Source organism: Galeopterus variegatus, unplaced genomic scaffold, assembly GCF_000696425.1.
Source record: "Galeopterus variegatus unplaced genomic scaffold, G_variegatus-3.0.2 Scaffold25, whole genome shotgun sequence".
Classification (NCBI taxonomy): Eukaryota; Metazoa; Chordata; class Mammalia; order Dermoptera; family Cynocephalidae; genus Galeopterus; species Galeopterus variegatus.
In genome coordinates, this window is record NW_007726136.1 from 776,041 (window position 1) to 803,214 (window position 27,174).

At 41.3% G+C, this 27,174-nt stretch overlaps 1 protein-coding gene across 1 annotated transcript in view; it reads left to right on the top strand.

Moving 5' to 3' along the window:
- The window catches only part of ZZEF1 (zinc finger, ZZ-type with EF-hand domain 1), a 112,747-nt gene that overhangs the window by 19,922 nt on the left and 65,651 nt on the right, over positions 1-27,174 (top strand). Inside the window, exons 5-17 of the mRNA XM_008568744.1 lie at positions 2,103-2,302; positions 3,714-3,924; positions 7,916-8,032; positions 8,926-9,104; positions 10,608-10,706; positions 14,859-14,950; positions 15,337-15,485; positions 19,737-19,848; positions 21,086-21,301; positions 22,711-22,811; positions 23,322-23,488; positions 24,110-24,243; positions 27,090-27,160. Coding sequence (XP_008566966.1) covers positions 2,103-2,302; positions 3,714-3,924; positions 7,916-8,032; positions 8,926-9,104; positions 10,608-10,706; positions 14,859-14,950; positions 15,337-15,485; positions 19,737-19,848; positions 21,086-21,301; positions 22,711-22,811; positions 23,322-23,488; positions 24,110-24,243; positions 27,090-27,160 — 1,848 coding nt within the window. The remainder of the gene's footprint in view (positions 1-2,102; positions 2,303-3,713; positions 3,925-7,915; positions 8,033-8,925; positions 9,105-10,607; positions 10,707-14,858; positions 14,951-15,336; positions 15,486-19,736; positions 19,849-21,085; positions 21,302-22,710; positions 22,812-23,321; positions 23,489-24,109; positions 24,244-27,089; positions 27,161-27,174) is intronic.

Here is a 27,174-nt window from a genome sequence, read left to right on the forward strand (position 1 = left end):
CAACGGGATTGCAACCCTCAGTGTTGCTCCCGCGCCTCACTCAGCCAGTGAGCGGGAACCGGTCTGTATGTGGGATCCGAACCCTCGGGCGGGAGCGCCGCCGTGCTTCCCAAGTGGCGCACTTATCCAGTGCGCCACCGGGCCGGCCAACTTTTATTTTTTTTAATTTTTTAAAATTTTGAAATGTTTTCTGCTAACTGCCTGGATTTTTTCTTATTGTGAGTGGCTATCTGTGAAGATGCTTTAAGAATCAAGTAAAAAGAATCATGTAAAATCATGTAACTTGGTTCGTATATTCATAAACACAGATAATTTCTTTACTTGATATTTTAAAAGGAGGAAATAGCATTTTGCTGATATTTTATGGTACTGATTTCAGATCTTTTTCACTAGTTTCTCAGGAAAATTAGTATCACAAAGGGAAGTACTTTTCTTTTTTTTTTTTTTTTCCTTTTTATCTTTTTTACTGACCGGTAACGGGATCGCAACCCTCGGTGTCGCGCCCGTACCGGGGACCGGCAACGGGATCGCAACCCTCGGTGTCGCGCCCGGTTGTGCCCGCACCGCACTCAGCCAGTGAGCGGGAACTGGTCTCCACATGGGATCTGAACCCTTGGCGGGAGTGCTACCGCGCTCCCAAGCGGCGCACTCTCCAGTGCACCACCGGGCTGGCCCAGGAAGTACTTTTCTTATATCAGACATAATTGTACTTTTTAAAACCCTTTTTGGGGGCCGGCCCGGTGGCACACTGCTACAGTGCACCGCTTGGGAAGCGCGGTGGCGCTCCCGCCGAGGGTTCAGATCCCACATACAGACCGGTTCCCGCTCACTGGCTGAGCGAGGTGTGGGAGCAACACCGAGGGTTGCGATCCCGTTGCCGGTCCTGGTCCGGTACGGGCGCGACACTGAGGGTTGCGATCCGTTGCCGGACACGAAAAAAGACAAAAAAGGAAAAAAAAAAAAAAAAAACCCTTTTTGTACATTTTTTAAATCCACTGTATGCAACTTAGTTGGTCAGTTCAGAAGAGGGAATGGGATGGTCAGGAATCCTGGAATGGATCTGATGATAGATAGTAAACTGTGGTGTTTCTAGAGGTTCCGAAGCCGCTGTCTAAATTTTCACCAGTCTCTTCAGCAAATGGGCTAATTTTAGTTGGTGGACATAGATGTAATGGTCTTGTTTTCTCTTAGAGGACACATTTGACCTTTAGCCATATATCTAATTTATAGATGAAGGAATATACTCAGTTATTTGGGTGCAGTTTAGAATTTGCATCTTGTCAGGTAAAGGGATTTTCTTAGAATATTCATATTGTTCTTTCCTGCCTGTACTAATACTTCAAGAGGAAATGTAAATTCATCTCGAACTGAAAAGTTTTTTGTTTGTTTTGTTTTGTTTTTGTATGTATACTTTATTTACATCCCTGTACTTTCCAAAAAGGTTTACAGCAGCTTACAGTGAGATAACTTATTAAAAGCTCCTAGAACATTACCTGGAAAATAGTAATAACTCAATAAACATTTGCTGTTATTGTCAGTATAAAAATACACATTGAAATCATTAGGATAAAACTGGAAGATCAAGTATATGCAAATGAGAAGGGAAAACTTTGGTGGCTAAGAGCATTAAACTTCACTCTGAGTCTCTAGGCAACCAGAGAAAATGTGCTATAGAATTATTTTCTGATAGAAGGAAGCCTACTAATTCTTCAAGAAAATCAAACTTTCTCTTGATGGTATGGTTTTTATGCCAGGGATTCTGAGGTAACACAGCCAGTAAGTAGTACAGCCAAGAGTTTAACTCAGGCAGGATGGCTTTAGGGTCCATGCTTTAACTATGATGCTATGGGGAGACTGGTAGGCTGGAAACTCTTTGGCAGGAGCTGATGATGCAGACTTGAGGCAAGTTTTTTTGTACCTCCTCAAACTTAAAGGTTTTTAGAGACTTGGGAGGGTCATAAGGACTTTAAAACTCATAGCCAGCATTTCAAGTCAGTTGCTGTTAGAAAAATCAGTCTTTGGGTATATCAAATATACCTAAGATCTTTGAGATGGGACTTGGGTTCTAAACATTTGTAGTTTCTGCTCTCTGTGTTTTCCAGTTTAAAAATGAAGCCAGATGTTGTGCTCAGGCACTTGTCCATTGCAGTGGCTGCCACTGACCAGAGCTACATGCCACAGCAGGTGACGGTAGCTGTGGGGAGGAATGTCGGCGATCTTCAGGAAGTCCGAGATGTGCACATCCCCAGCAATGTCACTGGCTATGTGACACTGCTGGAAAATGCCAACATCAGTCAGCTCTGTGAGTCAAACAAAACTAAGGGGATGGGAAGGGGAGGAAGGGAAGCCATATTTTTAGCAGGAAGAGCCCTGAAGTGGAGAAGTCATTAGTTGTATTTTGAGATTTGATTTGCTGCTCATGATGTACACAAAAGTGGTCATTATTTCATCTATTAAGTGTTTTTAAAAATTATAGAAAAGCAGTAAAGCCTTTTTTTAGTCAAAAATATTTTATTCCAGTTTTATTATTGGAAAATTAGAAAAATATAAAGAAAAATACTCAAAATCCTACTACCCAGGGATTGTCACTGTGACTTCCTTGGTATGGATCCTTCCAGACCATTTCTTGTGTTTCTGTATTTATGTGTGTATGTACATATATACACTTTTTTCCCTAAAAAATAGGGTTGTGTGTATATATATATATATACACACACACACACACATATATATATACATATCTATTTATTTATATATATCTGTACATGCCTTTTTACAAAAATGGTAATATTCTGTACATGTTCTTTTGTATTTTTTTTAATGCGTCATATCTTATATTCATAAACACCTTTATTTAGTGTTGTAAGAATATGCCTTAATTTTAACCCATCCTTTATTCTTGGATATTTAGGTTGTTCCCAATTTTACACTATTATAACACTATTTCACACAAAGCATTTTGGAAATAATCACAATTCTGGGATTTCTTTCCAGGCTTATTTCATTCAGGGAGCTGGAATGCTTCATGTTTTGTCTCCTTTCTTCTAATGCTTTCCTGGGCCAAAAAGAAGTGTTTTTACTTTGCTCAAAGGAACTGAGGCCTAGGGAGGTAGAGTCTGTGTGTCTCACCCCTAGGCAAAGAAGTAGTTAAGTTTGTGGAGCAGAAGCTTTCTGTCTTACACTGTGGTGGCCTTATCTTGAGTTGTGTCCTTTTTAACTTCTCATCTCCTCCTCTCCAGCCCCAATAAGAAATTGTGACATCTCTTAAAGGTGAATCATGTCTATGTCATCTATTTGGACTTGATTATGAAAATTAAATTCTCACAACTGCTTATGAGCCAGTTACTGTTTTACAACTCAATCCAACTTTCAGAGCTCTAGGGAGAATTCTAGAAATGTTCTTACCATGTATTCATTCAGTCAGGATTTTTAAAATGCTCTTAGTGTGATTTTCAAGACTCATAAATTCCTAAGAAGTTTTGTAATGTAAAGACTTAAGCCATATTTTTATTTCTTAGATTCATCAATGTTTCTTGACAAGTTTTTTATATACTAGTGTTATTGTACACATTATTTATTTCTGCCATTGAAGTATATCTTCAGAATTTTTTTTTTTTGAAATGTCAATTACTATTTTGCTTTTGGTTGGGAGCCTAGCATTTGCAAACTAAAGAAGTTAATCCAATACTAAATTTGTTGTTTGTGCTTGACAGATGTCCAGATTAACATAAAACGTTGTCTTAGCGATGGATGTGACACTAGAATTCATGGTCTGAGAGCTGTTGGTTTTCAGAGAGTTAAGAAGTCTGGGGTGTCAGTCTCAGATGCTTCTGCGATATGGTACTGGTCTCTGCTGACATCTTTGGTGACGGCATCTATGGAGACAAATCCCACCTTTGTCCAGACAGTGCTGCACAATACTCAGTAAGTCACTCTCTCTGTTTTCCAGGCCCATCAAAGTGCATTCATTCTTCTCTAACCCTTTAGAGAGTGTCACTGAGCTGTTGATGTGGTGTGGTCAAGAGCTCAGCCTCAGGTACCCTATTGTTTCCTGTTTGTGCCTGTCAGCTCCACACTGGTGCTTTGTTTGATTGATGTTCATTCTGGCTTCATATGACTTTGAAGAAGTGCCCATTCCACTGTCCTGCTCCTCCTCACACAGTTCCCCCAATGTCCTTCTTCACCAGCTCACCAAGTGCCCCAGTCTTATGAGAAGGCCACTCATGCTGAGCCCATTCCTTATCCATTGGGGAACAAGTGCTTATGTTTATATAGCACTTTATTAGCAGATAAAGCACTTTCAGATGCTGTCCATTATTTTACCCAATGACACTAAAATGTGCCTGTAAAAATTATGCCCATTTTATAGAGGAGGATATTGAGACCTTCCCTGAGGTCACACGACCAGGTGATGAATCAGTTGAATCTAGGTCTTTGGAGTGAAATCTAAATTTATTTTGAAATGTAGAGCACCTTTGGAAATTTTCTCTTAAAAAACTGTTGGGGGCTGACCCGGTGGCGCACTGCTATAGTGCGCCGCTTGGGAAGCGCGGTGGCGCTCCCACCGAGGGTTCGGATCCCACATACAGACCGGTTCCCGCTCACTGGCTGAGCGGGGCGCGGGGGCAACACCGAGGGTTGCGATCCTGTTGCCGGTCCCGGTCCGATACGGGGGCGACACTGAGGGTTGCAATCCATTGCCGGACACGGAAAAAGACAAAAAAAAAAAAAAACTGTTGGGGCAAAAAAAACCAAGTAGTAACATACAAGACAAAAACAACCAGCTTTAATAGCAATGAAATAGTACTGTATATAGGTTTTATAAATAATAATAGGCCTATTAGCATAGGTTATCAAAGTATCAGCCAAAAAGAGCTTGCTAATATTTTGTTCTCCAGATATTTTTTGAGATTGGTTAGTACTATTAAATAAAACTTTTCAGTAAATAACACTGCTGGCAATGCTAGATCTGAAGGGTTAAACTGTTCAAACTTAGAGAAACTTTGCAAGTATATTACAATGTATTTTTTTTTTTTTTTTTTTGTCTTTTTCGTGACCGGTAAGGGGATCACAACCCTTGGTGTGGTGTCACCCACACCGGCCAGTCCTATATAGGATCCGAACCCGCGGCGGGAGCGTCGCTGCGCTCCCAGCGCCGCACTCTCCCGAGTGCGCCACGGGGCCGGCCCTACAATGTATTTTTGTTTCTTCCTCAGTCATTTGAGAGTAATTTGCCAACCTGGTGCCACATTGTCCCTGAATACTTTATTGTGCATTTCCTACAAACAAGAACATTTTTTTTTTCCTTTTTGTCTTTTTTTTTTCGTGGCTGGCAACGGATCGCAACCCTCAGTGTCGCGCCCGTACCGGACCGGGACCAGCAACGGGATCGCAACCCTCGGTGTTGCCCCCGCACCTCGCTCAGCCAGTGAGCGGCCGGTCTGTATGTGGGATCCGAACCCTCGGCGGGAGCGCCACCACACTTCCCAAGCGGCGCACTATAGCAGTGCGCCACCGGGCTGGCCCCAAACAAGAACATTTTCCAATAATCATCAAAATCAACGAATTAACATTTAATCCTCAGACCGCATTCAAGTTTTGCAAGTTGTCCCACTAATATCCTTTATAGCATAAAGATCCAGTCCAGAATCATGCTTTGCAGTTCATTATTGTAGCTCTTTAGTTTACGTTAGTCTGGAACAGTTCCTCAGTCTTTCCTTGACTTTTATGACCTTGACACTTTTGAAAATTACAGGTGAGTTATTTTGAAGAGTGTCCTTCAATCCTGGTTTATCTGATGTTTCATCATGAATAGATTTAGGTTTTATATCTCTAGCAGGGATATCATGGAAGCAATGCTGTGTTCTCATTGCATCCCATTAGGTGGCACACAACTTCAGGTGGTCCTATTACTAGTGCTAATGATGTTAACCTTGGTCACTTGATTAAGTGCTGTCTGCTAGACTTTTCTGTTATAAAATAATTCTTTTTCCCTTTGTAAGTAATAAGAAGTTGTGAGAAGGTACTTTAAGAATATGTAAATATCCTATTCCTCATCAAACTTTCTATTTAGCAAGGACTTACAGATTCCTATTTTATTCCCTGCATCATAGTCAATCATAGTTTTGATGCTCAGATTGTCCCAGATTTGGCTGGTGGCAACCCTTTCATGTGCCTTTTTTTTTGGTGGATGGCCATCATATGCCCTTGTACATGCCCTCATCATTCTTGGAACACTTCCTTACTTTGTGGACAAGTTATTTCAGACTTATCTTGAGTATTCCCTGCCTTAGTCCTGGAGTCAGCCACTTTTCTAAGGGGTCAAGGTCCCTTTTAGTGGAGAATGTTATTTAGAAACTAAACCTTAATATATTTACTCAGTCCCCCTCTATATAATCAGTCTCCTGTCACCCCTGTGCTTGCACAGATACTCTCTTCATCCCACTCCTGCCCCAACATTTTTTGCAGGGCTGCTGCTGTGACCGCCCTTGCACAGATACCCTTCTTATCCTCCTTGAGTTCCTATACCTGCACCAGACCACCCTTCTTGCCCTACTTGGTACCTGCATTCCACACCAGGCTATTCCTTTCTGCAGATACCTTTCTCACCCTGCTCAGACTCCAGCGACCGTCTATAGGCCACCATATCTCCTCCTCCTACCCCCAGATAAACATGGATGCTTGCCTTGAGCAGCCCCACCATATGGACTAGATTTCCAGGAAGGGGGAGAGGAGGAGCTTTCTACCTTAGTTTTTTAAAGATATGCCAAGTTGTTGAAGAAGGGATATATTTTAAAGTTTATATCACTGCTCAGTTGTACTAGTTCATCTGCAATGGTGTTTTCATGCACTCCTGATATTTAAAGATCAGTGATCTAAAACTATTCTAAAATAAAAAATTTATTGAAGAAAAGATCAATGAGGAAAAATAAGAAAGAACATTTTGGGTCAGAAGTGTTTAATTGTATCAGTGGAAATAAATTCAGTAAACAATTGCATGCTGCTTGTGTGCATTAGACCTCATTGATCAGCTGGGTCTGAGTGTAGCTGCTGTGCTGGTACAGCCCAGAGGTGGCTCCTTGTATAGGCAGAAAAGAAATTAGAGTTGACACTGACATGGTGTTAGCCTTGTCTCTATTTTGAAATGTAGAAATAAAATTGTTTCAGGGATTCTCATTACTGTTATCATAAAATAACTTTCAGTCATAGAATTTTTAGTTGCTTTTTGATACATTCACGGCATACCTTCAGTTTTTCATGGTACAGTCACTCACCTAGCAGAGTTGCTGGCATGTAGTTGGACTCAATAATCATTTGTTGCATTAATTTGTTAGATGATTGCTAGTCCATAGAAGGCAAAGCTATTGGGGCATTGAGGAGGATGAATGAAAGAGGAGACAAGAGAAACTTTAAAACAGACATTAAGGTGAAAAAGCCAAGAAACAGAACAGGAATGGAGAAACTGATGAGTGCTGATCTGTTTAGGAGAAAATAAAATTCATGACATATTTTTAGATACCAGAGATCTTAAGATCCTTTGTATAAAATTTTCTACTAAATCACAAACTGCTCTGCTTTTGGGGTCAGTTTTTCTAAGCACTCTAGAGTTTTCTGTAGTGTATGGATATCTTTTGCTTACACTACTTAAAATGGATTCTGGATTCCATGGAGTTGGATAAGCTTTTACAGAGGAAAACTGAACTCTTGAAAGAAAGAAAGAAAAAAACGAAACCCTATTAAACTACTTAACACTATGACTCCTGGGAAATAAGGCTAGTTTATATTATGTGTCACGTTCTCCATGGGAATACTGTCTGTTCATTAATAAGGGATTCATCAAAACAAGCTCTTAGCAATTTATTTTTTGTTGAATATTATGCCTATTTTTTTCTGATTTTATGTTTTTCTTTTCTAGGAAAGCACTGCAGCATATGCCTCCGCTTTCCCTCTCCCCAGGATCTACAGATTTCTCAACTTTTCTATCTCCCAATGTTCTGGAAGAAGTAGACAGTTTCCTCATAAGGATAACTAGGTAAAATCAAGATTGATGAGGTGAACTCTTTGTGGGGGATGGAGTGCATATATGCTTGTTAATTGTTTTTTTTTTTTAATATTTTAATCTTTTAAAGAAACAAAGTGAGTTAATAGTTCACTCATTAGCATCACCTGACCTCAATGGGGGTTGGGGGGAGATGGAGAGTAGTCCTCTGGTTCAGCTAGAACAGATGTGTCCAAGTCCAAAATGTAAAACCTTACATTCACTCTCATCCCCAGCCTGTGGCCCTTACTCAGGTCTAACAAGCCTGACTATCTATAGAACTAGGAGAGGGCATCTTAATAGCTTTGATAGAAAGGATCACTTGGTATAGGGACACTCAGCTCTGCCTCAGTGAGCCCTGAGGACATTATTGCATTAGAGGGCAGACTAGTCCCTGAGCTATCTAGACAATTTTAAAAGTTTCAGTTTAATGTGTTTAAAAAGGCAGAGAAGTGTGATGTGGAGTATATCTAAAATAAATTTTTGGTGCTTCAAGGAATAAACATACCAGCCAACTCATTACCCAAGGTTTCTTCATAGCAAAGCAAACTCATTACCCAAGGCATCTTAGTAACAGAGGCTTATTGCAGCAGCTGGCTTGTTAGTATTATTTAGTATATATACATTAAGGTTAGAGATGTGATGATTTAATTCCCTGGTCCCCTGGGTTGATTTAGTTTCTCCTTAGGTTATCTTAAGGATTTTGAAAAAGCATTTCTGGTAAACATATAGAAAGCATATGGCAGGTTAATTTTACTCATGGTAAATTTTACTTATGGTAAATTACTTATGGTTAATTTTACTTATGGTCAATTATGTGGGGTTTGCTCAACCTGGGTTTTGTCATGTTTTTAAGAAGTGAAAAGTTTTTTCTTCTTTGTTTATAGCTGCTGTTCTACCCCAGAGGTAGAACTGACTCTTCTGGCTTTTGCACTAGCAAGAGGAAGCATTGCCAAAGTGATAAGCTCTCTGTGCACCGTCACTGAGCACCTGGACACACAGTATGAGGCCTCATCCCTCATCTCATCCATGGCGTCAGTCAGACAGAACCTGCTCCTCAAATATGGTAAATGGCCTGGGCATACTGGAGATGCCAGCAATGGAAAGATCATAAGGCCATCCTCACCGTGTGACCTCCTGGCACCTTTTTGTGTTTCAGGGTAGTTCATGAACTGGGTTGTTGTAGTTATACCGTGACTCTTAGATGAACATATCCTCTGAGTACCAGACTTTGACTGCTATGGCAGGGACAAAGGGGATGTTGGTTCATTTTTGGCAGTACTCCCAAGATTTGCTGGTCTGATCACTTAGGTTTGGTGGCCATTTGAACACAGCCATCTTTGGTGAAGTACAGGAGTGTCTCGTATAAACCTAGAGAGTTGGGAAGTTGGAGTATTTCTCATCTGTAGAAAGGATGAAGCTAGCCAAGACGTGGTGCAAAGGGATCCTTGTCTTAGAATGCACCCCTCTGCATCCCATCATAGCTGTTCAGAAGGACTTAGATACATGCCTGCCACTGCTTTCCCCTCCGGGGTCCAGCAGCAATCCATCTTAGCACTTTTCTACTGGCCTAGGACGGGGCCTCCTACTCCTCGACACAGGAGCCCATAAAGCTACTCCCAAATGACTGCACTTGGCATGTGAGGAGCAATTTATTTGCCATCCTGGCTCTAGTGGTAAAGTTTCTGTCCACTTTAGATCCCATCCTCTTCAGTAATAGAGGCATCAGTGTGATATTTCTGCCATGATATTTGTACCTTTGTCTTAATATGACTTAGTGATTTATTTTATGTTTGATTTTTAAAGTCAGACATTTGATGGCTTGAAAATTCAGTCGTTCCCCCTTCCCCCCATATTTGGAAAGGTCTTTTTTTTGAGGGGTGTGGGTCCTGGAGCAGGCATGGCTGGATGGGAGGGATAGGTAGTGTCTGGAAGCCGAACTGTTCTCCTGGAAAGTTTTCAATTCAGATTAATGGTTATTCGGGCAGGGAGCAGTGGATAGGTTAGGACTGCGTAAGGGGAATGTACATTACTAGTGATGTTCTAGTTCTGGGTTATGTTATAGTTTAATGTATTGTTAAAAAAAAAGTCTTCAAAACGTCATAGTAAAAGTTGATTTTTATAATTTTTAAAACTTTCAAAATTTGGCTGGAGATGTTTTAAAGAAACAAGACCTAAAACATTTATATATTTAAATACAATTGCAGTAAAATTAATTATTGGTTCCAAAACTGTACCTTAGGAATCACCTCCCCCCACCACCAATATGTTGAATCTTTGGTATTAATCTGTATCTCATAATATGCTCTTTTTTTGCACAGTGATTGTTCTATGGAGTCCTTCCTTGGAATCACTCAGGGACATGCGCTGTACTTTGTGTCTTTCAGGAAAGCACACAAGGGTGGTGTCAGCTTTTGTCTAACATCTCTGCTCCATTTTAGCTTTTAAAAGGGTAAATTTTTAGTCAGCAGTCTGAGTACCCACAGGCACTCCATCTCCACTGATATGCATGCTAATTTTCTTTTTTGTAGTGCTAGCTTACGGTTTGCCCTGTCTCTTCTTTGGTTAGGTAAACCTCTCCAGTTGACGCTTCAGGCATGTGATGTCAAAGGAAAGGAAGAGAAGTCAGGACCTGAAAACCTCCTTATTGAACCATGGACAAGGGACGGTGAGTGACGGGTCCATCCATTTCTAGTTCCGTAGACAGCTGTGTGAAATCATACTCTGGTCTTTGAAATTTTCAGTGTATACATTCTTCACTTCACGCTGTTTTTCAGTTGACAGTGGTTCCTGAACAATTTGTGTGGTTTAATTGTAATCTGTCTAGGTGTTAATGACCTACAACAACTTGCAAGTATTGGAGAGCCTGAAGGTTCTTCAAAACTTAAGTTTTGAAAAGCAAGGACTCTTCCTCTTGGAATATTAAAAGTTACTGTTTTTATCTGTTTTTACTTTTAGATTGTCTTTCTATTGTGCTGTCTTTAAGAATTAATAAACTCAGTTGATCGGTAGCACTGTACGGCTGAAAGTGTAACTTAAAAAGGGTATTTGCCCATATAGCTGATGTGGCATTTCAGGTGTCTGGGAGGGAGTCTCACTCGTTCTCTATCGTCAACATAATAATTGCCGGTTTGCTCTTCAGCTTTGCTGTTGGCTCTTTTCCTCATCCAGTGGGTGATTGTGAGTCCTTCCTCATCCATCTTGTTGGCCACCTGGTTAGTGTCCTGCATATGTCTCCTTTTTACTTACTATACTGCTTTGAATCTTGCTGATTCAATAAAGAAAGTAGAATGTAACAGCAATTATCAAACACTGGAAGGGACTGTCCTTACTGCTTTGGATTTGGCTTCCTCTTGTCTTTCTTCACAGCAGTGCAGTCCTGCACGCTCAGTGGTTGCCTCTTCTCTGTCCTGTTCCCTGCATTCATCTGAGTACCAATGAAGTACAGACCCCTGGGAAAGCAGCTTTTCCAGTTGCACCTCCTCTCCTTAGTGGTCCTCCTAAGCAGTAGACTCTTGCACCAGACAGTTTCCCTACAGTCTTCTCTGAGCACCTCAGCTTCCTCTGCCATACTGAAAGCCACTGAGTCATCTGCCATCTAAAGTGGGTGGGGGAGCTGGCTGGTTAGCTCACTCAGGAGAGCATGGTGCTGATAACACCAAGGTCAAGGGTTTGGATCCCTGTACTGGCCAGCTGCCAAAACAAAAAAAAACAAAAAAAGGGTGGATGGGGTTGGGAGGAGGCCGTGGTGGCTCTTTGATCTTCCTCCCACCACCACTCCAGGAAAGGCAAGACCACTCTGCCAGAGGCCCTCTGCATTTTCTCTTCACTCTCTGAACAACTGGAATTTTCTTGAGCATGTAAGGCAGAATCTTCTTGACAACAGGATGTGGATTTTTAACATTGTTCTGAGCCTGAAAGGACCACAGGTTTTTCTGTAGCTACGAGGGTACTTCCAAAAGTTCATGGAAACATTCTTATCTTTCAATTTTCTTTCTATGAACTTTTGGAAGCATTTGCCAGCTCTCGTGCCTGCTCTGATTTGAATACTTTGTTATTCCTCTTGTGTCTTTTACTCACCCACCTCTCCTTCCTGCCACCTGACCCCCCTGGATGAGTGGATTTTTTAAATCTCCCTGTCCTTTGTGGATATGTTACTTTTGTTGTGGTTCTGAGAAGCACAAGGCTGGGGAGTGCAGGAGAGTGGGAAGAAGTCACTTCCCCTGGTCTCCCCTTCTCAGCCGCCACTGTTGGTTTCTTGTAACTCACTTTAGATGTTGGTCTTCTTGCTCTGCTACAAAAATGAGCCTGAAGAGATAGGAGTAAAAGTCCTCACAGCCAGAACTGGTGGGCCTTGAGGAGTGATTTTTTTCTTCCCCTTACAGAGGTAAAAAGCTCTTTTCAAGGGTACACTTCAAGTTCCCCAACTGCAGGGAAGTCCCAGGTCTGGACGAGGCCACTGCAGAGCCCACAGAATACTGACACTCCGGAGGGCTAACGTTCCTGCTTGCCACTGCCATTTTGTCTGGTATTTTAAAGAAATACTGAGTGCAGCCAATAGGAACTGAAGTGGTAGAGTTTATCCTTTAAATTTGTGATTGGCTATTTGTTTTTTCCTGTCATTTTAAGAGAAGAAATTTGGCAAGTGGGGGGCAGAGTGTCAAAATAATTGTAGATTTAAAATATCACAATTAAGTACATAAGTTTCTTAGCAAGAAAAGGAAGCACAAAGGTTTTATGTCTTTTTTTTTTTTTTTGCCTTTTAAGAATAAAATGTGTATTTGGTGGCTAATAGATCTGCAACATAACCAGCGCCACTTTAGACAAGCCCAAGTACAAAATGGTACCGTCCCCCTCCCCCCTCCCTCCGCCCCCTCCCTTTACGAGAAGCCTCCTGACTTAAACAGAACCCCCTTTTGCTTCCGCCAGGACGCAGTTCTCCACCCCAATCCACATTAGCATAATGACCCTCCTTGATGGTATCAGCCAGCCCTTGGCACACTATATAAGCTCTACCCGGCATCTTGGCGCACTTTCTTTCAGTGGCTATGTTATTTGAAGAGTCTGTCTGGTTCTGTTGACTTAAATTATTGCTTCAGCTACTTTGAAACTAATTTAAACTGCTGATTAATCACTTAACTTCTAGGCAGACTTTCAGCCTTTACAATAAATTTCTTTAAATAGAAGCATACAGACCCCTAGGAAAACACCACAGGTCAATAATTGGGATAGTTTTTGTGTTACCATTTGAAAGAAAGTCATCTGAGATGCCGGGTACCGTTCAAGCTTTATTAAAGAAAGAAATCTGCCCGGCTGTGCTCAGAGTGGCACAGGCCCCAGGGCTGCCCTGAAAAGGGGACAGCACCAGGTGTGGGGGTGGTAGAGCTTATCTAGTGTGCCAAGGGCTGGCTGATACCATCAAGGAGGGTCATTATGCTAATGTGGATGGGGTGGAGAACTGCATCCTTGCAGAAGCAAAAGGGGGTTCTGTTTAAGTCAGGAGGGGTGGAGGTTGGCGGTGGCATTTTGTCGTTGGGCTTCTCTAAAGTGGTGCTGGTTATGTAGCAGATCTATTACTGTTAGTGGAGTTGTGAATATCTGGCAATATGGTTTCTTAAAATTGTCTACAGAATTACTATCTGATAGAACTAGAACACTTAATAGCTCTTATCTATGAATTAGTAAAGATTCCTTTGGATTTTCTTGATTATGGGGACAAATATTACACATTGTGTATGTAGATTCAGCTTCATAAATTTTTGTTTTATTGAACTCAGTGTAATGAAATAGGAAGCACGAAGGTGGTTTTAGTCTTTGCATTTTGTTAAGCAGAGTGGTTGGAACAATCCGGGGTCCCAGGAAGAATGGTTATTTAGTGCTGACTTGAGCATAGGCACGATTTATATCATTTACAGTGATTTGAAAGAGAAAGGCAGCATGGGGTCTAGCGGATGACCTTTTTGCGAGCTTTTAAAGGGTAATTAACATCAATCAAAAAGGTACCTTTTGACTCTCACACAAATATAAATGAACACGTCAGACTTTTTATTTAGCTTATTAATTAATGAGGGAACCAGTAAGATGTTATAGACAGTTCAAAGGGGAATTCATAAAATACACATAGTCCTGTAGGAGTGCTGAAGTTAATTTACACATAGATACAAAATTGGTCAGTATCCATTAAGAATAATCAGCTATATTTTCACAGAACACAATTTTTATTTGTGTGGACAAGAATCATTTGCATTACTCTCAGTATTCTACAACCCACAGAATTGTAAAATAGCTTAAAGACTGTGAAAGGTGGAGATAACCCAAAGAATGTGTTAAACAAGACGCCCGTCTTGTTTTTGTCCATTTCAAAGTCTTTCACAATCTTTCCTGACGGTATTCTAGAAGCTAACTAATCCCGTTCTCAGCTTCTACGCCTGCTTGTGTTTATCTGCCCAGTCACACATCAGTCATGGTTTTAGGTTTCACTCGGGAAGATGATTGATTGTCCCATCTTTTTTCTCTTTGAATTAAAGTTACAATCTATATAAATGTTTTGTTTATTGCTACCTCAGAGCAGAGCTGCCTTTAAGGTTGAGGAGATTGTGCCCTGAGGAAGTAGTACCTGGCCAGTACTCTGCTTACCTAGGGGTTTATCAGTGGGGTCACATCTGTACAAAAGGGAAACTTTTTTCTAGTTTTCATGAAGGCACTAGAAACCCAGTTACCCCCTTGCCTTAAAGAATACGGTTTGTGTTTTTTGATCTTAGTTCTTAGGGTTATAAAAATTAGTCAGGCATCCTAACTTTAGTTTTTCCTTTTTTTTCAGGTTTTCTTACAGAGACTGGAAAAACCAGAGCAAGTACTATTTTTTCCACAGGAACTGAATCTGCCTTCCAAGTGACACAGATCAGAATTATGGTAATTATCATGCTACCTTCTTTAGGCAATGCTACCACTTTTTTTTTTTAAATAGAGGCCTTGCATTTCAGAGGTCCATGTCATTCATTTTTCATTGCACATTTAATGATGATTTACGCTATGGCAGGCCTGTAGCAGAGAGCAGGGACACAAAGATGGATAGATAGTTAAGTCTGTGAATGGTGTAAATATAAGGATTGAGAAAGTTAAGGAATATTTCTGAAGAAGCAGCTTTCTTACTTTTCCAGGACTTAATATATTTGAAATATCATTTCACTGGTTTAATTTTGCCTTCAGGTTTTTGAATTTGACCATATTATTGGGAAACAAAACAGCCACAGAACTTCTGCCCTTTCGATGCACCTCATCCCAATCTCTGTTTCCAGGTTCGACGTGGCGGCATTGGTGCCCAGTGTGGGTTGGTATTTGCCTATAACTCATCTTCTGATAAATTTCATGCAGAAGAACACTTCAAAAGGTTTGAAAAATATGACAAATGGAAGCTTCAGGAGCTCAGGCAATTTGTAAAAAGCAGGTATGGAGAATAAAAAAAATCTTTGTAGTTAATAAGAATTTATTCATTCTCTTATTGGTGAACTATGCTTTCTTGTCTTTATTTATACAAAAGGTGCCACCAACCCACCTCTGGCCATAAGCATTCATTGCTTTCTAGCAGCATATGTGTAGATGTGTATGTTAATTTGTTCATAGCCTCTTACTCAGTCCCTTCAGTGACCAGGGGCACATATCTTCAAAATGACTAGGTGATGATAACATGCCTGAACTGTGGGCAACCTGAAGTGTTCAGTCTTACCCAGCCACTGGGAAATTTATCCCTGCCCCAACCTTTCCCCTTCCGCAATTATGCTTTTATCGAAAATATTTACTAAGCACCTACTATGTGCCAGGCCCGATGTCAAGCACTGAAGATACCATAATGAGGAATTTGGCACAGTTCCTGCTTTGCAGAGTTTGCCATTTAGCTCAAAAGACAGACAATAAAACTTACAGTGTCAACAGTGTTAAGCATGCTATGTAGAAGTGAGAGGGTGCTCTGGGAGCACCCAGCAGACAGCACCTGTCCTGATTAGGGCAGGCTTCCTGGAGCAGGTGTTGTTACGTTTATGAAGGATAAGTTAGAGTTGGTCAGCCACTTGAAGAAGGGGAAGGAGATTGTCCCCAGCAAAGAGAAGAACAGATATGAGGGCCTCAAGGTGACATATGGTGCATGCAAAGGACTGACAAGTCCTGTGTTGCTGAGGTGCACTGTGAGATGGAGAGGTTGAGAGATGAAGCTGGAGAGCTGAGAAAGGGCCAGGTCATTGCAGGTCTTTTGTCTCTGTTTCAGGGTTTAGACTTTATCCTTAAAGCAATGTGTGTGTGAGGGAATGGGGAAGCAGGGAGTGGGGTGGAGTGAGTTGTTGAGGAGTTTCAAGAAGACTAGCAAGGAGGTCAGATGCATGCTGTGGAAGTCCTACTCTGGATCGTGCTGTGTGTAGCACGGGTTGGAGGAGAGCAGGCTCGGAGGCAGTGGAATGGGAGGGGACTGTCCTTGTTGCCCAGGCAGCCAACGGTGTGGGTGACCTCGACTAGAGCAGCAGCAGCAGTGTGATGGAGATGAGGACTGAAAGACAACCAGGAGGTAGAAGCTACGGGACCTGGGGACTGACTGAATGTAGAGCAGGAGAGGGAAGAAAGCGTGGGAGGCAGTGAGTCCTGCATTTTGGGCTTGGCATGTGGGGAAATTGGCAGTGCCTTTCTCTGGGATGGACAGTACCCTGGGGAAAAACAGGTTTGTGTGGAAGAAAATGAGCTCAGTTTTGGTCCTATTGAATTTGAAGTTCTAGGAAGCCTTTGAGATGTCCAGTAACTGGTTGGATAAGCATGTCAGGAGCCTGGAAGAGAAGTTTGTGCTGAAGGTAGAGATATGAGAGACATTTAAATGATAATTTAAAATGTGGGAATAGAAGAAATCATTCTGGAAGAGTGTTTGGACTGTGAAGAGAAGAGAACTTTGGTTGACATTATGAGAGGCTCCAGCATTGAAGGGGCAACAGAGAAAAACTCAACCAGAGAAGTAGCAGGAAAGCCAGAGCTGTGCCTTGTGAAACCGAGGGAAAATAATGTTTAAAGAAGTAGGGAATGGGCAATGATGTCGAATGTTGCCCAGAAGTTAATAAGATAAATTCTAAAAGCCCCTCTTTGGATGTAGCCACACAGATCATTGGTGACCCCTTGGACAGTGTTGCCTCCCATGTTACTACTAGTGAGTTAAAACTCATGGAGCTGAACCCTAGACTTGCTGTTTATGCTACTGTATTTCATGGGTGATGGAGTTAATAGAAGCCTTTAAATATCATTCAGTTCAGTACTACTTAAGATTTACCATGCATACGAATCACCTGGGGACCTTGTGAAAATGCAGATTCTGATTCAGTAGTTTTGGATGGGACCTAAGACTTTTCTAACAATCTCCCAGGTGACTCTGATGCTGCCAGTACATGGACCACACTTTGTATAGCAAGAATCTAGAATAATTGCCTCTCTATGCCGTAATTCTTTGGGCAGAATCCCTGACAAATGGTCAGTCAGCCTCTCTGGAATACTCTTAATGTTGGAAAACTCACTGCATATCAAGGCACTTAATATAATTAGAATATGTTCAACTGAAATCTACATTTGTAATTTCCACTCAGTGGTCTTAATTTCAGCCCCCTAAATGAATTAGAGCAAATGTTTCTCCTAAAACCTCCCTTCCATCACATATATATATGCCTCTTTAAAAGATGCTTTTCGGGGCCGGCCCGGTGGCGCACTGCTACAGTGCGCCGCTTGGGAAGCGCGGCAGCGCTACCGCCGAGGGTTCGGATCCCACATACAGACCGGCCGCTCACTGGCTGAGCGAGATGCGGGAGCAACACCGAGGGTTGCGATCCCGTTGCCGGTCCCGGTCCAGTATGGGCGCGACACCGAGGGTTGCGATCCGTTGCCGGTCACGAAAAAAGACAAAAAGGGGAAAAAAAAAAAAGATGCTTTTCTTTCTTATAATAGCTAGAGATGACACTTGTTTTTAAGCAGCTGCATCCCACTCTTGGGACACACTAAAATAGGTCTTTTCCTCTAACCCTGCAGTCAGACAAGGTCTTTGACACCTTACATAGAATGATTTTTTTTTTTTAACCTAAATACAGGCCTATTCACTATTCCCTTAATGATTTTAGCTCCTGGTTACAGCCTGAACTGCTCTTAAGTCCTGATTTAGTTGGCCTACATATTATCAGTCCCTCTCCAATTTGGAAATTAAAATGTTAATGTGCATGTCTTCTTGCCCTTTTGTTTGTCATGTCCCTCTGGTCAGGCGCTGGTCAGTCATCGTGCCACAGGGCCAGCTGTTTGGTGGCTGTGTGTATGTCAGAGGACTAACACTCAACTATCTCTTCTCCATCCTGCCTGCTGTGTAGTATGGTGTAGTGAAACAGGCTGCTTCTCTTTGTTCTCTGACACCCTGCCAGCTCTCTGTATCTCAGAGATTTCCTTGACAACTCCCAAGGAGCAAATTTAAAAATCCTCTGATGTGTACACTATTGATGAAACTCATTGACGTGGTTGTGGGCTAAGAGACTACCACCTGTCCCATTGGTTTTAAGAATAACTAGATCAAGAAAGGTTTATGCCAAGAAAGTTAAGAGAAGAACATTTTTTTTCTCTGTTATAGAACCTACTCTGGATGGCCTTTTCCCTCTTCTTTCCATAATTCCTGTATTTCTTGTCTTATCTGTACAGAATATTCACGTGTTGCTAGCTTGGTAGTTGTATCACAAACTGAATAGTGTAAAGTTATAGGAATGTTACTTGAAAAGACTACCCTTTACTCCTTCTTAGTTATTTAATTCCTAGAAAGTGAGTAGCATTTAAGTATCCAATTTTTTTTTTTCCCTTTTTGTCTTTTTTCATGACCGGTAATGGGATCGCAACCCTCAGTGTCGCGCCCGTACCGCGACCGGCAACGGAATCGCAACCCTCGGTGTCGCGCCCGCACCACGCTCAACCAGTGAGCGGACTGGTCTCTATATGGGATCCGAACCCTCGGCAGGAGCACCGCCATGCTCCCAAGCGCCGCACTCTACCGAGTGCGCCACCGGGCTGGCCCTAAGTATCCAATTTTTAAAAAGAAGTGGTACACAGTTGTGCTTCTTCAGCCTCAAGGCTGGAATGCTTTTCTGGAAGGACCTCTTAAGGAACAGGAAAGAATACTGAGGTCTGTGAAGGCTGAGTTTTTCGGGCTTTTTTTGGAGCTCCAGGTTCTGAAAGCCCCCAGGCTTTTACCCTTCAGTTGTTGCAAAGGGCCCAAACTTCAGGCTGGTCATACACACATTAGCCAGACCTAAGGAAGGAAAACTGAACCTGCCTTTCCTTTGGTTGTCATCTCCAGAAGCACACACCTGCTGTTGCATTGTACCTTACTCCTGAGTAGCTCATCTGAGATGCCTTGACTTCATGCCTCATTCTTCAGATAAGCCAACTCTAGAGAAGCAAACTTTCTCCTTAGTTCCCAGGTTATATTTGGGGCTGATATAGTTCCCAGTTCACAGATGAGGAGGCTGATAAATGGAGAAGAAATTACCACCATCTACCTCATGTGTTCAGAGAGATGCCAGGTGCCACACCCAGTCCTCAGTTGTCGACAGGCTATGTGTACAAGTTAAATGCCACCTAGATGATGCCTGGTAGACTCATAACAATTTAGAAATAGGAAAATGTTTTGTGATTACCCTTGTGTTTACAGGATTGGTTGCTCATCTGATGACCTTGGAGAGGATGATCCTATTGGTTGGTTTGAGCTGGAAGAAGAGTGGGATGAAGCAGATGTCAAGTTGCAACAGTGCAGAGTTGCCCAAGTAAGCATCAGTGAGCTGTGGCCTCCACGTGTTTGCCCACTCCCCTACTTTTATTCTGTAAGCAATTATTGGTGGGTGATTGTGTACCAGCCCTGTGCCAACATGGGGACCCCAGAGGTGAATTGGTCCTCGAGGAGTTCAGAGTCTAGTGGGAGAGACAGATACGTAAGACTGTGATAAAGCTGTGATAAAGGGAGATGCAGGGGGTTGTTCGAGCCCAGGGGAAGAATATTCAACCCAGCCTGGAATTCACTGGGGAAGGCTTCAGGAAAGGTGTGTGATGCCAGGTGTTGGAAGTTTGATTAAACCATCATCTTTAGCCAGGTTAAGATGTGTGGAGAAGAGCATCTCAGGGTGAGAGAACAGCGAGTCCACATGCATAAATGCAGGAGAAGTGTGTTTCCATAGCTATGAAGGAAACAGTGAATATCTGGCTACTTTTTTATTTTTATTTATTTTATTTTATTTATTTATTTTGTCCTTTTTTGAGACTGCCCGCACCGCGCTCAGCCAGTGAGCGCACCGGCGGTCATCCCTATATAGGATCCGAACCCGCAGCAGGAGTGCTGCTGCGCTCCCAGCGCCACACTCTCCCGAGTGCGCCACGGGCTCGGCCCTATTTTTATTTTTTTTAAATCTCAAGTGTAAATCTTAGATTTAGGCTTAAATGAGAGAATTAAGAACTATGTTTAGGGCTTACACATAGTAGATGCTCAGTAAATATTCATGCAGTTGAGTAGTACATTCTGAAAGGCCTTTTTAACAAAGGAACTTTTACTGTAAGAAGCAGAAAGTTTGCACAGAAATTGGGCTTTGAAAATGGCCTTAGCTTTGAGCAGACAGGGCTATTTCTCGGGCTCCCAGCACATGGGTTACATATATCAATTGGGGGCTTTGAGATGATTCCTTAGGGCATTGACTGTTTTCATCAAAATGACTGTGCCACAGTACTTCTGTTATTCATCCTTTCTTATCCTGTTTTTGCTTTAAAGAGGGAGTAATATTATTTCCCTTATTGTGATCTCTATCAAAAACTGTCTTCATTCAACTTTTATATTGTCTTTTTTCTGTTTGTTGTAGATTCTGGACTTAGGTTTTGTGTCCACAGTGATGGGCATAGTGGTACCTAATAAATTTCTAATGTCATAAGGGGAACTGTCCAAAAAGGCCTTTTTATCCTTTTTATTAGTATTCAGAGATTCTGAGTCCTTCTCTTGAAATCTCTTTTGCTTTCTAGTACTTGATGGTGAAGTTCCTCTGCACCCGTCAGGAGTCAGCAGAGCGCCTGGGAGTGCAAGGCTTGAGCATCACTGGGTACCTTCGCCCTGCAAGAGCAGAAGCAGAGCAGAGCGTCATCTGTGCCCACTGCAGAAAGGATGCAGAGGAGAGCATCTGCGGGGCCACACTGCTCCTCAGGACCCTTCAGTTCATCCAGCAGCTCGCTCATGACCTGGTAGGATTTCTCAGTTGTTAGACCACATCCCTTTAGGAAAAATAAACGACAGTCTTAAGGGAAATGAACACCAGCCGATGCAACCTGGCCCTGCTGAAACCATGAAGTATGAATACAACAGGCATTGTGCTGCTGTGATGATATTGAAAGGCCAAGGAAAGTGAGGTGCTGGGCATCTATGACATCAGTCAGTGCAAGGCTAAGTGGCTTGTGGCCATCGTTGTGAGGTCTCCTGGAATAGACCTACACATTTTAAAGATCCGCAGCCTTAGTTGTCATGGGGTGACAAACAAAGGAAGTTCATGGCATTTACGTCTCCTTTGAGTCCTAGGAGAATTATTACTGAAGTCTAGGTGAACTGTTTGTTTACTAAAAGTACCAAAGTAAAGATTTGAAATCACTTGTGTTTTTGATATTGACTTTTACAGTCACTAATGAAACACAGTAACAACCATCACCATAGAGAACATGGTTTACGTCAGGAATCTAGGGGAGCCCTCTCACATGTGGTAGATAACAGTGTCCACTCTTGACCCTCATTCTGCTTCAGGGTGCTTTCAGAGGCTGGCAACTCAATTTATACAGTCGGCCCTCCGCATCTGTGGATTCAGCCAACCACGGATTAAAAGTATTCGGGGGAAAAAATTGCATCTGTACTTAACATGCACAGATTTTTTTTTACTTGTCATTATTCCCTTAACAATCCAGTATAACAACTATTTACATAATATTTACATTGTTTTAGATATTATTAGTATCTAGAGATGATTTAAAGTATATGGAAGGATGGGCAAATGCCACACCATTTTACATCAGGGACTCAAGCATCCTTGGATTTTGGTATCCACAGAAGGCCTTGGAACCAGTCCCCCATGGATACAGAGGGTCGACTGTATGTAGTTTGTTTGGTCTTTGTTCAAGTGCTCTTATCACAGCAGAAAAAAACAAATTAGAGAAAACTGCCTAGGAGTAGTGGGTGTGTTTATAACAGAATTGATACCATTCAGCCCACATGCAGAGAAGGATCAAACATACTACAGTGCAATCTGGGACAGCAATCATCATCGAGTAAAGATTGACCTGTGTTCCAGGTACTGTGTTATGAAGTCAGGGAGCCTTTGTGGATGTGTGTGTGTGTGTGTGTCTGTGTGTGTGTAAGGGGGGTTATGTCTATATATGCATTTACATACTTATGTACATATGTACACACACACATATTTTGGAAAGTTTCACACCACAATTAGTTGTTGACAGACTTTTTCGTAGTTAAGCATAAGCATCAGTTATATGGGAATCTCACCCATGAAGAGCCACCTCATCCCTTAACGATGAGAAGTAAATGAGGCGTTACAATATTTCTTTAAATGCATTTTTCAATTTTATTATTTCTGGTCTTTATAATTTTTTAGGTGCAGCAGAAGGAAAGTGGCTTAAAATATAAATCTTTTCTGGACTTCGCGGGTCTTGATTTGCAGATCTTCTGGAATTTTTACAGTAAATTAAAGCAAAAGTAGGTCAGAATTTGTTATAAGGTGATAATCATGTAAACAAAACTGGAAATACTGAGTTTTACTATTCTAAATGGACAATTTTTTCTTCTAATTTTTTTTTTAACTTCCTCCTAGTATATGTTGTTCTGATTTGAAAGATTTGGTTATTATTGAAAATAGCACTTCACATTTCTATAAACTGTTCAGGCAGTGTTTTCACAAACATCTTCTCATTTGATTATCCTCACTACTTTGTGGGATAAGCAGGTCAAGTATTATAGTAGTACCCTCATTTTACAGATGAAGAAACGGGATCAGAAATGAATTTCCTTCCCCGAAATGGGTAGAGTGAGAAGGGGTCTGTGTTTTCGGACTCCTAGTACAGTATTCTTTCTGTTCCACCCTTCTCTTCTCGACTGGCATTCTTTTTACCTGATGCCTAGAGGAGAGTCCTTTGTAGACAGTTGTGTGGCTTTGGAGGGTAAAGCAACTTGCCCTTTTGTTCTCTGATGTTCTTTGTCTTTCTGTAGCCCGAGGGAAGAATGCATCGGTGCCCAAACTCTGCTTCTGCAGCTCCTCCAGAGCTGCTTCTCAGTGCTGCAGGGAGATGCCCTGGCTGCCTCGGAGGAGAAGGCTCCAGCCCAGAGCCCTGAAGGAGTAATGGCTGCCAAGGAGCTCTACACACACTTATGTGATGGTAATGATTTGGGTTTTTTCTTTAAAGCAACTCTGGGCTTGTAGCCTGCAGCACCTCTTGCTATACAGAAGAGGGCAATCCTGTGATCACACAAGCCAGAAAGGGAACTCTGCTGTGGGAAATGAGCACTTCCTCTGATGCTCTTTTGAGTTGCTATTTTGAGTTCAGGATTTATTCCTTCATCAGCTGACTTCCCTTCCTCCCGGTTTCAGATATACAGCTATGTTATATTGAGAGTAATTACTGCCACACTATTCAGCCTTAACTTCAGCTAAGGCACTGGGATGAGGTCAATAGACCAAGGGGGAGAGATCGTAATGACAAATTGAGAATGAAACACATGCAACCATATGAAATTATTTTTAAGGCTTTGCCAAATTGTGTCTCAAAAGGACAGGGAAATAGTGAAATAAAAACTGGTACATATAGTCTTTGTTTTAGTTAAATGTAAACAAACAAAAAAATAATTTCCTTACACTTCTAGCCTAATATAGAAGTATTTCTTTGCTCTGGTATTAACTACAAAATGGAGAGTAATGGGTTTATAGGCTAGTTATAGTAGATATATATCGTGAGTAGATGGAGTGTATTAAAGCTGATTCCATTGTTTATTTTTATCAGTGGTAGATAGGGTGGATGGAGACTCTGTGTCCATGGAGATATTAAAGCAAGAAGTCAGGAATACCCTTCTCAATGGGGCTGCCATCTTCTTTCCTGATCGACAGACCCGGAGGAACCATCTCTTCACCATGATGGTAATTATTTACTATAAGCATGGATTCCATTTCTGAAGTCTTTTAGGATGAAATTTATCAGTCTTCGTTTTCTCCAGATATATTATCAGTTTCAGTTTCCCAAATGTCTGTTAATACATACTATAGGCAAAGCTTTGTCCACGTGAGACACGCAGATAATCTAAGGACATGGTTCTGTACTCATGGTACTCAAGGTGGGGATGACAGATAATCCCAATCTCTGTTTCATAACCTGTTGTCTTGCAAAGTGGCAGGATAGACTTCTTCTTCTTTATGACTTGCCTACAAGCAAATTTTCTTTTTAACATTCTAACTTTTTATTATGGAAAAATTTAAACGAATACAAAAGTAGACTAAGTAGTATGATGAATCCCTCACCCCCCTACCTTCAACAATTATAAACTCAGACGAATCTTCTTTTATCTATAATATACCACACCCAATTTCCCTCCCATGCCCCCACTTGGAAGGAAGTAAATCCCTGATGTATTTTTTTTAGAAATATTTTAGTATATATCTGAAAAAATAATACAACCAGGTTTTAATCCTCAGCCGGTTCTCACATCCTAGACTCCATCTCTGTGTTACTCAGACATTAGTACTGGGGGTGAAAAATGCTTTCAGAATTTACAAGTGTTATGGTATCAAATGAAATATCCTATACAGAGGTCTGGGTTTTTAATTCTGAAGGAAGTATTTCTTTTTTCTTTTTAAAATTATTATAGCAAGTCTTTATTAAGAAATATGAAGGAAGTATTTATATATGAAAATGTACGCTGGTTAGCTCAGTTGGTTAGAGCATGGTGTTGTAACACCGAGGTTAAGGGTTTGAATCCTCGTATTTGGCCAGCTGCCAGAAAAAGAAAATGAGAGTGATACATGAAAAAAATATTAATGATAATGCAAAACAAAATAAAAATTTATCTTTCTAGGCTATACCAAAAACATTAGGTAAGGGAACTTTAGAGGTTCCTGTGTTATATGACAGTAAAACTCAGGGAAATGTAAGTAAACTGAGGGGATAAATTAGATAAGCGTGTGTAGAAGGAAGCATAATTGTAAACCAATCTTACTTATAAACATACCTAGAAAAATCTTCACAAAATATTTATTAACCAATCCAACAACATATAAACAAAATTATGACCAACTTGGATTCATCCTAGTAAGGTAACAGTGGTTTAACATTAGAAAAATCAGCACATGAAATCAGAGGAAAAAATATCATCCATAAATGCAGAAACAAATTTTAATAAGATTAAATTTTGATGATGATCGTAACAAAAAATCGTTAGCAAACTTGAAATAGAAGGGAACTCCCTTAATGTGGTGGAGGGCATGGGTCCAAAACCTGTAATAAACAATATACTTGGTGATGGAGCACTAAAAGCATTTCTTTCAAAATGCAGAATAAAATACAAATGCTGACTGTCACTGCTGCTCTTTGATTGTATTGGAGGGCCTAGCCAGTGCCAAAGGACAAGAAAAATAAATTTTAAAAATAACAATTGGAAAGAATAAAACTAATTATTTACAGATATGATTGTAGATTATTTTTTATTTTCTGTATAGAAAAGCAACTAATGGAATTAATAAAAGGAATTTGAGAAAGAAAACTAGATTCAGCATTTTAAAAGGCATATATAACAAGCAAATGTGAGTGAAGTGTTCTGTGGGATGTATAAAGGCCTGTAGAAATAAGGAAGGGAACAAAAGAAGCATAAAACACGGTCCCTTGTTGCCAAAAGGCTGTAGTCTAGTTCGGGACACCTGCTGCAAGGAAAAACTGACCCCATGTGGACAGCCATATTGAGGCCAAGTGATTGAGGAAGGTTTCAGAGAGAAGGAAGGGTGTTTGGTTGTTTTCAGCTATACATAAAATTTGCATATCAGCTTGAGGGATCAATTCTCACGTTCTGAGTTATAACCTTTGACAGCATCAGTTGATTTGACCCATTGGACTGTGGGTGGGGCTCTGTCTGGCTTGTTGGCAGGAAGCATTTACCAGTTAGCTGAGCAAATGATTTTTTTTTTTTTTTTTTTTTGCTAGCATGTGTCCCACAGAAAACTAGAGGACACATGACCTCTTCAGTGATGTCAATGTCTATTAGCAGAGCAACCCAGTCACTTTCCCTTTGCCCAGCCCTCTGACAGCAGTAGTAAGGGTTATATTTTCCATGCTCATGCTAATGAATTGAACACTGCCAACTCTTTACAGTGCTAAGCACTTCTGTCTCCAGGTAAATGTGTTCTTGTGACCGTATCTTATCTTCCCTCTACACTGCCCTAGGCAGGGCCCTAGGTCTTAAATCTTCTGGAAATCTCCCTCAGTGCCTTGCATAGCAGTAGGTGTTTAATACATTTATTGAATTAAGATTTTTTTAAAAAGTTCCCCCCAAAGTAAGCCAGTAGCCCCATCAGGAGATCTGATTCCTATAAATGTCACCCTAGACTGTGAACAGGATAGAGAGAAGGCTTTGGTCCTGTTGAAAAATAGAAAACTCACAAGAAATGTACCTTTTGCTCTTGGGATGGGATGTCCAGAGTTGAAAAATATATGTCTCTTGGAGGTCATCTTCCTAAACATTTGCATCAGGCTTTCCTGCAGGAAGGCTCGAAGATGTTAACTTTGACGGTGAACCAAAGTAAACCTGCCATCTTCTTGAGACGGTTGGTTCTGCTCCTTCTTAGCGCTAAACCAGGTTTTAGTTGGGTGCTGTGAGGTGCTTTGCTGACCCTGGCTTTCTTCGTACTTGGGAACAGTGGGTGGTGGTATTTCATGCTGCTCTAGGTCTCTGGAATGTCATGGAGTAGATTTTCTGAATGTACAGTTTCTGGTTTTCTAGAAAAATGTCACCGAGCAGAAGCACAAGCAGTCCCTGCAGCTTACTTTCCGTTCACTGTGCACATATTTTAGGTAAGTTTATAACT